The sequence below is a fragment of the Mangifera indica genome, chromosome 17 (assembly GCF_011075055.1).
Source record: "Mangifera indica cultivar Alphonso chromosome 17, CATAS_Mindica_2.1, whole genome shotgun sequence".
In the NCBI taxonomy this organism is placed as follows: domain Eukaryota; kingdom Viridiplantae; phylum Streptophyta; class Magnoliopsida; order Sapindales; family Anacardiaceae; genus Mangifera; species Mangifera indica.
The window spans coordinates 3,452,856-3,466,181 of record NC_058153.1 but is presented as its reverse complement, the minus strand read 5'-3'; the positions used below and the strand labels follow the sequence as shown (position 1 = coordinate 3,466,181).

Sequence of the window (13,326 nt, the reverse complement as noted above, 5' to 3'; positions counted from 1 at the left end):
TATGGATATGACCAAAATATCTAGCATGATATTAAAATTACCCTTTATATCCTCCATATAAATCTTAAGCCTACATCAACAAAAAAATATTACAATTGATATCTGTTAATTGTGTGACCAAACAAGGGGTGAAATGATAATTTATAGGCCAAAAGACTAAAGGGTTAGCGCAATCTTAAACTTATACATATTAATTTTTTAAAATTTAAATATTTATTTTTTTGTTTAATTTTATTGTTACTATTAAAGATAAAATTGTAATTTAATAAAACAATTTTAAAAAACTATAAATTCATCGTATTTTCCTCTTTTAGGTTTAAAAACTAATTTTTTTAATCTAAATTTTGAAAAATGACAATTTTCCCCCTAAGGTTTGTATTTTCTTCCTTCCTGTTTTGTGGACGACTGAAGCCTACCAACCTCCTCCCTCCCATCTCTCAAATGAGAATGAATCATCAGTCAACTAGAGGTTGTTCGACGATTTATCGGCACAAGTTTGTGTAACGCATAGATTTATTCGATCGATTTGTATATCTGTTGATGCACAGATCAGTTGGACAAAGAAATAAAGTCTTTATCTAGTTGATTTGTGCATGGAATGAATAGATCTGTGCATTGCATAGATTTGCTCAATGAAGCGATGAATTGTCGACCCACATTCGATTGGCCAATGATTCGTCGTTGTCTAGGAGTGTAAGTAGGGCTGATAATTGAGTTTAATCGACTCTAGTCACTGAAGGAGCGGGAAGGGAGAAAATGCAAACCTTAGGGGGGAAATAATCATTTTTTAAACTTTGAATAGAAAAAATTGTTAGTTTTTAATCCGAAAGGAGAAAAATATGATGAATTTATAGTTTTTAAAATTATTTTATTAAATAACAATTTTACCTCAACCAACAATAACAAACTTTGATAGATGAGTGGGTATTTAGATTTTCGAATGTTAGCATATATAAGTTTGGGTTTGCACCATACGGTGGGTGGGAGTAAGTCCTTTGGCTTATTTTATAATTGAGAATTATTAGATATTGGACCATGTAAAGACTGAATAGATATAATACAATATAATGTTAGTTGATATTTAACTATATAGGGGTTAAATTGATATTTTATCCTGTGAGATAAATTGACATTTGTCAAATTTAGTATCGTTTTTATTTGATATATTATTAGTTACGAAACATAGGAAAACTTGATAATAAATGTAATAAATAAAATCTGTAAGAGGTAAATTGATATTTTTCAAATTTTGTATCAAATATTAATAAAACTTCAAAGTTTGTCCTCCAATAATGATATATTAGACATCACATCTCGATGCTTGTATGTATCACTTGTGCTTAAAGTGATGTTTAGAAGAAAATCTCATCTCATCAATCAACTCTGTTTCTTTCTTTTATATCTCGAAACCATTTTTTGTAAAAAGAAATTAAAAATATATTAATTTTCATAATACATATTTTATTTGATAAAACAAACAAAAAAGGTGAAATATATAAGTAAAAACAATACTTTAAAATGAAAATTTTTAATACATCCTATAAAATTATAAATATAAAAAAACCTCAAAATATAAAATATTAGAAACCCATAATTGAAAATTTCCTGAAAACACCCACCACCATGCTTGATAGATAGAAAATTATCATAAGTCTCTGACAGACACGCCCCACTTAGATCATTTGAAAAAGGCCCCGCATACTGAAATCTCACCCTAAACCCCCACCATGCGATATTCATGTGATTTGCATGGTTTGAAATATCACAAATTCACCCCATTTTCAACACTTTCCACTATATGTGATTCGCATGATGATCGAATCACCATCAATCTTGAATTTTTAAATTCAGTTTTATCACCAATCGATTTCATATTTATTCTAACATGAATTTATTAACAAATTTTATCCAAAATGTATCAAATTCAAGCTATTTCTCAAAAGTTCAAATTTGGCAAATCTGAAATCTTAAACAACATATATCTACACGAAGATGTTTAAATCTCTACACTATAAGGTATTAAACATGACAAATAATGATTTGCTAACCTTTGGGGGTGTTTGATTAAACGGGATTAAAAATTACTCTAATAATTTATCTTTTATTACTTACATTACTTTATTTGGTTTACAAATAATAAAAAACTCTAATAATAATTTATTACTTATGTGACATAGTATATAATATAAGAGGTAATCCGATTATCACCTTCACCTGAAAATATTAAAATATAATATTAATTTTACTATAACTATATATTCATTTATTAATTTTTTAACGATAAAAATAATTTTATTTTTAATTAATATAATAAATAATATAAAAAATATCTTAGAATAATTATATTAAAAAATATTTAAGTAAAATAATAGACTAGTATTCTTTTATTACCTTTAATCAAATACAATAATAATTTATATCTACTTATTTTTACTAAATTTTATTAAATATAATAATAGTTTATATCAAATAATTTTTAAAATAATTTATATTTAATATAATTTTTTAATTCTAATAATAAAATATTCTCTAAACCAAATACTCATCAATGTTATTTTTGTCGTTAGAAAATGAAAGTTTTCGATTTCTATGTACGTGACCGGGGTGGGAAGGCGATTTTTGAAACATGGAAATGAATTTATGACTCTTTTATACAGGGGCATTTTCATCATTGTGGTCATTGTATTCCTTTAACATTAAAAAAAATGATTAATTGCGTTTAGATTAAGTTAAATATGATTAAGATTCTCTAATAATAAGCAGACGCTATATAGAGTCATGAACCAACTAATGCTTGCCACGTGGCAAGTCGTGGTCACGGAAAGCACCAATTTTTTTTTTTGGTAAATAATGGGAACGCAGCTTCCCCTCTCCATCTCCAACTCCAATACAAAAACTGGTCTCCTCCCTGAATCAATTGATTAGTTTTCACAGGTGCTAAATTATTTATTTATTTATTTTAATTTTATGGTCCGATCGTTAGTTTGAAATCGAACTTTATCGTCGGGAGGTATTAGGTTTTTGGATAATATTCTAACAGGGAAGATCTAGGGTTTTGAATAATCGGGAGAATCAACCATGTTTAATCGGCTTTTTGGGAAACCTAAACAGGAAACCAATGCTTTAACCACGCTTGAGAAGTTAAATGAGGTATTATTTTTTTTTTTTATTTTTCTTTAATTTTTCCCATGATTTTCGATTTTTTTCTTAACTTGTTCCGATTTTTTTTTTTTTTATTTAGTACTGGGTTTACGATTTCATTATAATTTGACTGAGAGATTAATTAATTAAAGCGTGTTGGTTGATCAGTAGAGAGTAACTGTTTATGACGATCAAAACCTTGTTTATTTCTTATTGCATTATGATTGAATGAAGTTTTGGGCGTTAAGAATAAAACAAAATACAATTTATATAAAGAATGATGTTTCTGATTAGTCAATACCAAGACTAGAGATGACAATTTGGACCCGATTTTAGAGGCCTCGACCCTCCCCGACCCTAACGGGGAGGGGATTCCCCGATAAAAACAGGGAAAGGGGCAGGGATGGGGATGAAAAAAATCCCCGTAGTCGGGGACGGGGATACATATTTCCCTAAATCACATACATGAAGAGCTACTAATGAAGAGATTGATTATTGCATATTGTTAGATTTTATGAAAATTTTGTATTTGAACTAAAATAATAATGAATATTTTGTAGCTCTTGTAGCAAGTGATATTTTGGGAGAATATGATTTATTTTATTTATTGAAATACATAAAAGAATTAAAATTTATATTTATGGATATTGGGAGGGAATTTTTCCCCATGGGGACGGGGCGGGGATGGGGAGGGGATTTTTCCCCGCGGGAACGGGGCAGGGATGGGGAGGGGATTTTTTCCCGCAGGGACGGGGAAGGGATGGGGAGGGAATTTTCTTTCGCGGGGAGGGGACGGGAATTATTTTTTATCCCCGTAACTGGGACGGGGCGGGGACGGGGATTGATATCCCCTCCCCGCCCCTCCCCATTGCCATCCCTAACCAAGACAAGCTTTTCTGGCGGTAGAAACTAGAAATAAAGTGGTGTTTAATTGTGATTTCTTTAATGCAATTGAGTCATGGTGTTTAAATTGAACCTAGGTTTTTATCCAAATTTTAGCACTGGGGATACTTCTTTTGCACTTGTATCTATTTATTCATACTTTTTGGAGTATGGTGCTGCTATTGTTGGTATGGTTGTTTCTATGTTGTTTCCATCGTCCGTAGTATGTGTGAAACTGTTTCTTCTGTGAATCATTTAGACTCTTGAAATGCTTGAGAAAAAGGAGAAAGTACTCCTGAAAAAAGCTTCTACTGAGGTTGAAAGGGCCAAGGAATACTCCAAAGCAAAGAACAAAAGAGGTACAGATGAGAACTGCAAGTAATTTTTCTTTTGGAAATATTTCTTTTGAATTGTATTAGTGTGAGAAAGTGATCATGTAGTTTCAATGAGAGAAAATTCTGTTATCTTATTTGTTTGCTTGGTTATTTTGTAAATAAGATCTCCAGTCGATGTATAATTACTGGCTTAGTATTTACCTGTGTTACATGCATGCAGCTGCTATACAATGTTTGAAGAGGAAGAGGCTGTATGAACAGCAGATAGAGCAGCTTGGGAATTTTCAATTGCGCATTCATGATCAGGTGAGCATGGAACTTTGTAATCAATGTTTAATTTTTTGTTACACCTGCTTATACTGAATTGCTATTATGTATAATGTCACAGATGATTTTGTTAGAGGGTGCTAAAGCCACAACTGAGACTGTAGATGCATTGAGGACAGGAGCAGCTGCAATGAAGGCAATGCAGAAAGCAACGTATATATCTGTTTACCTTCATTTTTTTTATTTGTTGTTACCAGAGTTTTCAGTGCCATCATGCATTCTATTGTTTTTAGCATCTTCATTGTGGATGGTAGTGGCATAACTTAAATGGCATTTTCTTTATTTCAGTTTTCCCCCTTTTCCTTTTTAATTATTTTGCATTGTACAACTGCTCATGTTTTTGTTGCCTGGTAAGTTATTGAATTTGAAACATGGTCTCTTTTGCAGTTTGCCTGCCACTGGAGAAATCAGAAATATTTATATATAGTTGAAGCCTTTGTTTATGTGTACACTGAAATTCTTGTTTGATTCTGAATTTGTGACCAAGTTTCTCTTTTTGACCAATGTTCAATCTGGCAAACTATTCACCCTTATTTTGCTTAGACCTATTGGAGAAGGCAAAATATATCTTCAATTTTGTGTTGTTTCATGAAGGACATGGATAATCATATAAAATACATCACCATAAACTATAGATGATAATAATAATAATAATGTCTAATGTGTGTGGAAATGTGGGTCGATTTTAGGAATATTGATGATGTGGACAAGACCATGGATGAGATCAATGAGCAGACTGAGAACATGAAACAGATCCAGGAAGCATTGTCAACTCCTATTGGTGCAGCTGCAGATTTTGATGAGGTTATTATTTTCTTGATGTGCATTGAAAGTCTTAGAGAAATTTTATTTTATTTTTTTCTCTTTTGCGCCATGTTCTCTGAAACTCTGAACGTTGTTGGCATTTTGGCAACACAGGATGAGTTGGAAGCAGAGCTTGAAGAACTGGAAGGTGCAGAGTTGGAAGAACAGCTCCTTCAGCCTGCAACCACAGCTCCAGCAGCTCCAGTGGTAGCTCCTGCTGGCAGGCAACAAAATCACCCTGTTCCACAGAAGCGGACAGCTGAGGAAGATGAACTAGCTGCCTTACAAGCTGAGATGGCACTTTAAGCAGGTTCCTAAACATCTCCCACTTTCTTTAATTAAATTTTCCACTTTATTTGTTCTTGCAAAAGCTAGTAGTAGTCTTAACACATCATCAGCATCCGGCATTGACCTATCATCTGAACTAATGCAGGTGTTGTTGCCTAGATATGAAGAGAATTCATTAAACATTGGCCATATTTATTCTATATGGAGACATATGCTCTATTCCAGTTCTGCATCTGGATTTCTTGTGCATTCAATGAATAGACTGTATATAAGATTTGGATCACCTAAATGAAGTCTCATTCATTATATGAATTATGCTTTTTTTTAACTTTTAAATTGAGTCTAATTGTCTTGCGGTCACTCTCTCTCTCCCTGTCTTTTTTGCCTTTTTTTTGGGGGTTTTGTTCAGGTCTCAGAGGCTTTGGTAAAATTTATATCGCGCGAAATACCGTGCCACTTTTATCTCAGAGTATACAGAATTGGGGTGATGTCATTTAACATGGGTATAGTTTGGAGTCTTGTCTCTAGATGATGTGCTTGCGGGAAAAAAAAAAAAAAAAGGTGATATTGAAATTTTTTTCCCTTTTTTTTGTTTTTTTACCGCATATACATATATATCACTCCAATCTTAAACAAAAATATCATAATAGTAACTTATTTTCTTAAAATGCCTTCGTTGATGTAATTCATACAGAAAAAGAGAATACACAACAGTAATCTCTCTCTTTTTACTCAGCCTTCTCGTAAGGGAAAAAATCTCTACAATATGAAAAAAAAAAAAAATTTAATAAGAAAATACATGTGATTGAATAATAAAACCGATAAGAGAAACCATTATAAAAGATTTAATTTGAACCTGTAATTTTATGTTGTTAGATTATTTAATGTTGTGATTTCATATTGTTGTATTGTTTAATGTTGTGATTTTATATTGTTGTATTGTTTAATGTTGTGATAATGTTTATTGATGGTTAAAAAATACGAAAATTCAAGTCATTAATACAATATTATAACAACATAAACAATACAACAATATGAAATTACAATATTAAACAATTTACTAAATGAAATTACGGGTCCAAATTGAATTTTTTATAATAACTTTCTCTTACCAATTTTATTATTCAATTACAGGTGTCTTCTCTATTAACGAATTTTTTTCATGTTACAAAATTTCTTCCTTTGTTGGAAGGTTGAGTAAAAAGAGAAAGATTATTGTTGTGTATTCTCTCTTTCTGTATAAATTATATCAACATAAGTATTTTAGGAAAATTAGTTATTGTTATAACATTTTTATTTATAGTTTGAAATGAGTGTGTATATATATATATATATATATATATATATATATATATATATATATATATATATATATATATATATACACACACATTAAAAAAAAATAAAAAATTTAATATCTCAAAAAAAAAAATTGCCAATTAATATTGAAATTAATTCATTAAAATGTGTAACAGGGGATTATTGGTCTATTAAATTAATGCATGCTTGCTAAGAACTGAAATATCACTATTTCTATTATTAATGATAAAATAATTTTCTTTTTATGACCATGGAATCCTATCCATCATATTTAAATATTTGATATCAAATTTTTTTATATAAAAAGAGGATCATACTAGTTAAATTCTAATTTTGCATTAAAGGTCTTTTTGTTATTTCGCTTAACTAGACATATCGCAAGGACATCCTTTTATTTAACCACTTTAATTTAACTTTAGGGGAAATTTTAACTTTTTATGAGATATTCTTATTTATTTATAAAATCTTTAAAAGTTATTGTTGTATTTCTATCTCTGCACAAACTTAAACGTAAATTTTGAGGTTTTGCCTTTTATGACAAAGGAATTTGAAAGTTCAATATTAAATATTATCTGTTGGGCTGATTAATCGTTTAAAATCTAAAACGCTTAAAGAAATTGTTTTAGTCTCTATTCAGATGGAAATTATGAAAGGTTACCTGGATGCCTAATTTGACATAATTTATTTATTTATTTTTGTAATAAAAAAGACAATTCGTGAGGAATTAATATCATAATTGGAATAAATAATTTTACACTCAGCTTATTTTTGGTAGTGTGCAGTCGTTGTCAAGGTTAGGCATTCAGCAACCACGCAGCCTTTCTTGCAGTTCGTTTCACATTGGGGACTGATAAAACGGTATGAAAATATTTCACCGTGGTAAGGAAAATGGGAGCACAAATAGAAATAGATTTATTTGAAATCATTATCAAGTTACTTAGGGGGCCAGATTTGATAGTTGTTAATAATTTAACATTACAGACAACCTAATTAAGTTGTGCTTCACGTAACGTGAAGAACAGTGAGTTGTTTCTTGCAGCCACATGGTACGATGAAGCTATAAGCCTAAAATTATACCATTCCTTGTAGACATTGAAGAAGACAAACAGAGAGGACACGTAGAATATATAATTTGGAAGAAGAAATAAGAAATATAGCAGACCATTTCTATCCGTCAGTGAATGATATAAGTAAGAACCAAAGCAAGCAGCATTAGAACATAAGCAATTCCCTGATCAATTGCTACCCCTGTAAATCAGATTTCAATTCATTCTACTTTAAAATTAAAAAAAAAAAAAGATCGAAATAAATAAATGCCGATTGCAAAAGACGAAAGAGATAGAAAACATACCGTCACTTGTGCTGGTTGGTGCTGGTGAAAGGTTGCCAGCGTTACTCCACCCCCTAGGTAATACGAGAGTGGTGAGGATGCCCATTACAACTAGCTGCAATCTAAACGTTTCCATTCCTATAAATTTTTGATCTTCCTATCCTGATTGAACAATTTATTGGCCTTTTGGGTTTAATTTAAAAAACGGGCCCGCGAATGCTCTACTGTACCTTTGAGCCGTTGATAATGCGACGTGGAAGACCAATAATGATGCACGTTCATGATTTGAGTTGGATAAGAGTTTGTGGTTTTCAAATTTTGAAGAGTCACTGACTGGGTGTAACATCTTCAGTTATTCTTCCAATACGAATCTAAAATTTGTAATATCTGTGTGATCTTACATAATATATTCTCCGCAATTTAAAATGATACCAATTCTCAGATTAAAACACGATTTCATAGTTTTAGAATATTTTGTATGACTATTATGATTATAAAACAAACTATTAGAAACATTTAAGAAACCCAAAAAAAAAAAAAAAAATCTGATGCACATTTTGTAGTATGGAATTTACAGGTTTTAGACATAGTAGTAATTTAGTGCCTACTGATGGAGCCAAGGGAAGATAAGTCTTTTTTTTTAAGTATGTATAAAAGAAGAACCCGGAAAAACAACTTATGCTCATCTCTGCCAAAAAGACAAAGACAGCAAATCTCTATTTAAAAAAAAACTACAAGTCAACAATATAAGTCATACTAAGGAGTACCTTCCAGCTTTTCAGTTGAGCTGAGTTGAACAACCGGTGATGTCTCCAAATAGTCAAAATCATCAGTTATTCCTGCCTGCAATTAGATTTAAAGAGCAGTATCTCAGTAATAAAAGAAAACTGTAAGATAAGGAAACTTGACCAGAGATGGGGAGAGAAACGGGTCGAAAATATACCTCTCTGTAGAGGTGTTCAAGCTGCTCTTTAGCCTGAGGAAAGTTCTTTGAACACCAGTGTTGCAGAGTGAAGATGTTGTCTGTGGAGTTGTTAGCTCAAAATCAGCTCAAATGGAACTAGATCAAAGATGGGTTTTGTGAAATTGCGTAAAAAGTAAAACCTGTCCATCTGTTAGCAGCTGCATGGGCGACTTCAGTTGCACTTTCTGCAAATGCCGAATTAATTAAGTTTTGAAACCTGTAATATTAAGCACTGCTACTTTCCAGATAAAATTTCAGACAGAATACTAACTCATTGCCTCAAAGGCAGCTGGATCATTGTCTGCATATTGTCCCATCTCATCCTGAAAAATGTAATTAGTAGATTACTACACCCTTAAAAACAACTACGTTTATCTCATCAATGTGTATAATCCAACCTTCAACTCATTGTACTTCAGTTCAATATCTTTCAGCTCCTCTACAGCTTCCTCTCTTTCATCCTGACCAAGTACAAAGAACAGACAGCAAAGTATTAAGTAATTTATCATTGCTTAGTAAAATTCTGATCAAGTTGCCACAAGAATTGAAGCTTGGCATGCTTACAGATTCTTCCCGGCCCTTTTTTAATGCATCACACTGATCAACAAGTTCTTCAAATCGCTTTTTACTGCTTTGCAGATCAGATTCAAGTTTTTGATAGACATTCCTCAACTGTTGAATAATTACACAAAATTGAGATGATTCCATGTCCTTCTTTTTTTTAAACACAACAACATGGAAGTCATGCTATAATATAAGGCATTTGAACATTACCTGATTACCTGCACAGCTAGGTAGGCTCCAAAAGTATACCTGGAAATTTCCAAATTATTAGCTTTATTTGGTGGCTCATAATACATTACCAACTTACCACTATTGTAATTTTTACGTGTAATTTTGTATTCAAAGGAGAGTCAGAGAGTGAAAAAGGGAACGTTGCAAGTGTTCCTTGAACTTTGGATACTTACAGAAGTCCCAATCTTGTCCTTTGAAACAAGATCATCGTCTACTAAACTTTGGACAACATCTTTCACTGACTGGGCAATCACACCTTTCTTGGGACCCAACTTCTCAAGCTCCTTCAGCTGAAATAGAAGACTTATGCATTAATATCAATGCTTGGATTAATGCCATTAAATCTTCAGCTAAACTCCAAATTAGTATAACAATAAACGATAAAGAATAACTATCTGTTAGTATTGTTCAATTTGCAAAACTTAAAAAATTGGATAGAATATTGAGAAAAGAATACAAATAAGTATCTCTTTGGTTTCATAGTCTTTCACATAGAGCTAGGCCTTTTGACAGAGAAATGTTAGCCACAATATCACAATGTTACTATAGGAAAGAGTAAACAAATAATCTTCTAGGAAAGTAGAGAAATGTTTATAATGTTAAGTGAAGAACCATAAAAAAAAACCACACAGGGAGTTCCACAAATGTAGAATAAAGCAATGTGATTGTAGCACACCTATTTTTGTAGTTCTATATGATGAAAAATGTCATGTATATTGACTAAAATTAATCATAAAAGCAGAAGATAAAACATTGAGTATATCTGACATCTAACCTACCATTCCAAGAATCGAAGAAGTCGATAATTCAAAGTTGCATCTAAACAGGAAGAAGTGAAATTCTGCTAACCAATATATGCCCCACTTTAACGCTTGAAGGAATGGAAGTTACACAGAAAAAGCTCTAGCATGCAACCAAAAGTTTACTAAAATCTACATGGCTCAGATTCCTGCACAGTAACTCTGGATGCATACAAATACTCTTCATGCATGAACTTTATCATTGGCAGGTGAATGGTAAATTGGCAATAAAATCTAGAAATGTATGATAGCACAAACCATATTTTTTGTGTCACCTCAACTTGTAAAGTAAACAGGGGTTGAGAATGAAAATAGTATTAAAAAAATACAAAGGTCAATAGTATTAAAAAAATACAAAGGTCGTTCTGCTGTCTAGTAAAAATAACACATTAAACCATGTTAAGGTTCTCAAGAGGGCACATGCTATTCTCAGCATAACCTTCTCCCAAGCTACAAATTATGACCTTCAAGCCATTCCATATTCCTTGAATCCTAGATACAAGGATCTAAAACACTTCAAACAACAGAATCAAACTTATTCAAAACCATGAAAGTCTCAAGAATCTAATTCCTGCAAATACTTATGGAGCAACATGCACTGTCCGTGCATTCCTTCACAAAATTGACACATTGCCATCTGTCAGTGGAAGGTATTATAACATTCTTTGTGAATCCCTTTGCAGCATTGGCAGATGGCCCGTCAGTTATTTATTTTATATCCCCCCAGACTACAATGCTGAGCTAATATGCTATCCATGTAAGGTCACTTGAACAAACTGGAGTAGAAGTTGCATACTAACATTATGGAAAGAATACTATAATGCAAAGCCAAAAATAAAAAAAGAGCAAATACGGGAATCATTTCAAATTGGAACCATAAAATGTACTAACCAGAAAGAAGCTTTGTGACTCATAAAATATTTCTAGAATCTTCTCACGCTTCTCTTCTAATGAAAGACCTCGTTTCTTAGACTGCAACACATTTCAAAATTGAATAAATAAGCTTCCACAAGAACACCATCTTATTCAGACTATTAATTCTAAGTAATATATGACAAAGAGAGACAGAAGCCACTTAAAAAACAATAATATATCTGCATTCAAGCTATTCAAAGTTCATATAAACATAATTTATTTTCTTGTGAAAGGTAATTAATCACAGAATAGCACCTTTTTTGTATTTATTTTTTGAAAAAACAACTGCAGATGTTAATAGGAACTTCAAAGATTTTCTTCAGTCATCTGGTCTACGTTACCAAACAACTGCATTCAAAATTCCACCATCCCTCTGTACGGCAACTGAGATAATGTTGTCGAACATAAGTGTTCTACTCTTGAGCTATATGTTCTTTTTTTTTTTTCTTTTCTTGCTTCCAAATCAAAAAAAATGACTAAATTTTCCCCATACCAATTACCGACCAAATCAAGTGAATTGAAATTTCTAATTATCATTCATTCCAAATATTTTCTCAGAAGCCAAACAAGCCCCAGGGTTCCTAAGTGCTAGAAAATCAGATAATCGTAAAAATTGTAAGCAATAAATTACATAAGAAATCACAATTTTATAAAAATGATCAATGATTGAACATTTTTAATTTTAAAAAAATAAAGAAAACAGCCTACGCATTATTACAATTTTAAAAATTAAAGACTAATTAAAGAAAAATAAGAGTTCAGATAGATTAATTTACCATCGGGACGGTTCCACTTGAAGCTAAGCTCTATCTCAAAATTGGAATAAAAAATAAAAATGAAGCTGTGAGAAGGCTCCAGATAATAAATATTCCGGTTTTGGGCGGGAAATGAGTGTTGGATTCGAATACATAATTACTCATATGCCATTTCCTAAGACTTCCCTTCCACGGGCGAATGGAATGCCCAAATATTCTATGCGGCTATGCCCGCAAAATTATCGGTCTATCTATGCAAGCCCCCAACAATAAACAGTCTATCAGTTGTAGTGTAATTAGATATCGCAGAGGACCAGGCCAGTCCGCGACCCACTTTAGGCCCTCATTTTGCACAGTTTGTAAAATTACGGGCCGTCCACAGGCTGGACGAGTTGCGTTTGGACAAAAAAGCTATGTCCATAGATTGGTCCAACACGTTCTACCACTATAGTTTTTAAAATTATAAAAAATGCTTTTGGGGCAGCGAGGTATTTTGAGGAACGGCTCCCTGCCCCTCAGCCGTCCAAACGGCCTGGAGGTCAAAAGCCGTTGGGCTGTAAATAATGAATAGTGTGAGTTTTGACAAGGTTTCACCTTAAGAAATTCTGCTTTATTCGACCGCTATGACCCAACCAAAGGTTAACCTAATTGTTAAGCTCAGGACGATTTT

The 13,326-nt window shown here is 32.1% G+C and overlaps 2 protein-coding genes across 3 annotated transcripts; one reads left to right on the top strand and one right to left on the bottom strand.

Annotated features, from left to right (window-relative positions):
• The first annotated feature begins 2,860 nt into the window (after positions 1 to 2,860).
• LOC123200105 (vacuolar protein sorting-associated protein 32 homolog 2-like) lies at positions 2,861 to 6,542 on the top strand. 2 transcript variants are annotated; one of them, XM_044615225.1, is made up of 7 exons: positions 2,861 to 3,150; positions 4,283 to 4,382; positions 4,579 to 4,664; positions 4,747 to 4,838; positions 5,375 to 5,489; positions 5,604 to 5,799; positions 6,187 to 6,542. In XM_044615225.1, exons 1-6 carry the CDS (start codon positions 3,079 to 3,081, stop codon positions 5,793 to 5,795), a joined length of 657 nt encoding a protein of 218 aa, XP_044471160.1. In that variant the 5' UTR covers positions 2,861 to 3,078; the 3' UTR covers positions 5,796 to 5,799; positions 6,187 to 6,542. The 2 variants fall into 2 exon arrangements, with proteins under 2 accessions (XP_044471160.1, XP_044471159.1); XM_044615224.1 differs by lacking the exon at positions 6,187 to 6,542 and adding an exon at positions 5,923 to 6,089.
• Positions 6,543 to 7,988: 1,446 nt separating this feature from the next.
• LOC123200963 (meiotic nuclear division protein 1 homolog) lies at positions 7,989 to 12,915 on the bottom strand. Its single transcript, XM_044616389.1, has 12 exons — positions 12,678 to 12,915; positions 11,878 to 11,958; positions 10,360 to 10,476; positions 10,166 to 10,204; positions 9,956 to 10,063; positions 9,790 to 9,852; positions 9,663 to 9,714; positions 9,532 to 9,576; positions 9,371 to 9,450; positions 9,195 to 9,270; positions 8,449 to 8,501; positions 7,989 to 8,345 (listed from the first exon to the last, which is right to left on the bottom strand). The coding sequence occupies exons 1-12, from the start codon at positions 12,678 to 12,680 to the stop codon at positions 8,340 to 8,342; spliced, it is 723 nt and encodes a 240-aa protein (XP_044472324.1). The 5' UTR covers positions 12,681 to 12,915; the 3' UTR covers positions 7,989 to 8,339.
• Positions 12,916 to 13,326: the final 411 nt, after the last annotated feature.

What these genes read in the sequence shown, in the direction of transcription:
- LOC123200105 (XM_044615225.1), top strand. Translation starts at nt 3,079, where the DNA reads ATGTTTAATCGGCTTTTTGGGAAACCTAAACAGGAAACCAATGCTTTA. An exon ending in CGCTTGAGAAGTTAAATGAG is followed by an intron (nt 3,151 to 4,282) that starts GTATTATTTTTT and finishes TGAATCATTTAG; the next exon opens with ACTCTTGAAATGCTTGAGAA. An exon ending in CAGCTGCAGATTTTGATGAG is followed by an intron (nt 5,490 to 5,603) that starts GTTATTATTTTC and finishes TTGGCAACACAG; the next exon opens with GATGAGTTGGAAGCAGAGCT.
- LOC123200963 (XM_044616389.1), bottom strand. An exon ending in AGTCACAAAGCTTCTTTCTG is followed by an intron (nt 10,477 to 11,877) that starts GTTAGTACATTT and finishes CTTCTATTTCAG; the next exon opens with CTGAAGGAGCTTGAGAAGTT. An exon ending in CTCAACTGAAAAGCTGGAAG is followed by an intron (nt 8,502 to 9,194) that starts GTACTCCTTAGT and finishes CGTATTACCTAG; the next exon opens with GGGGTGGAGTAACGCTGGCA.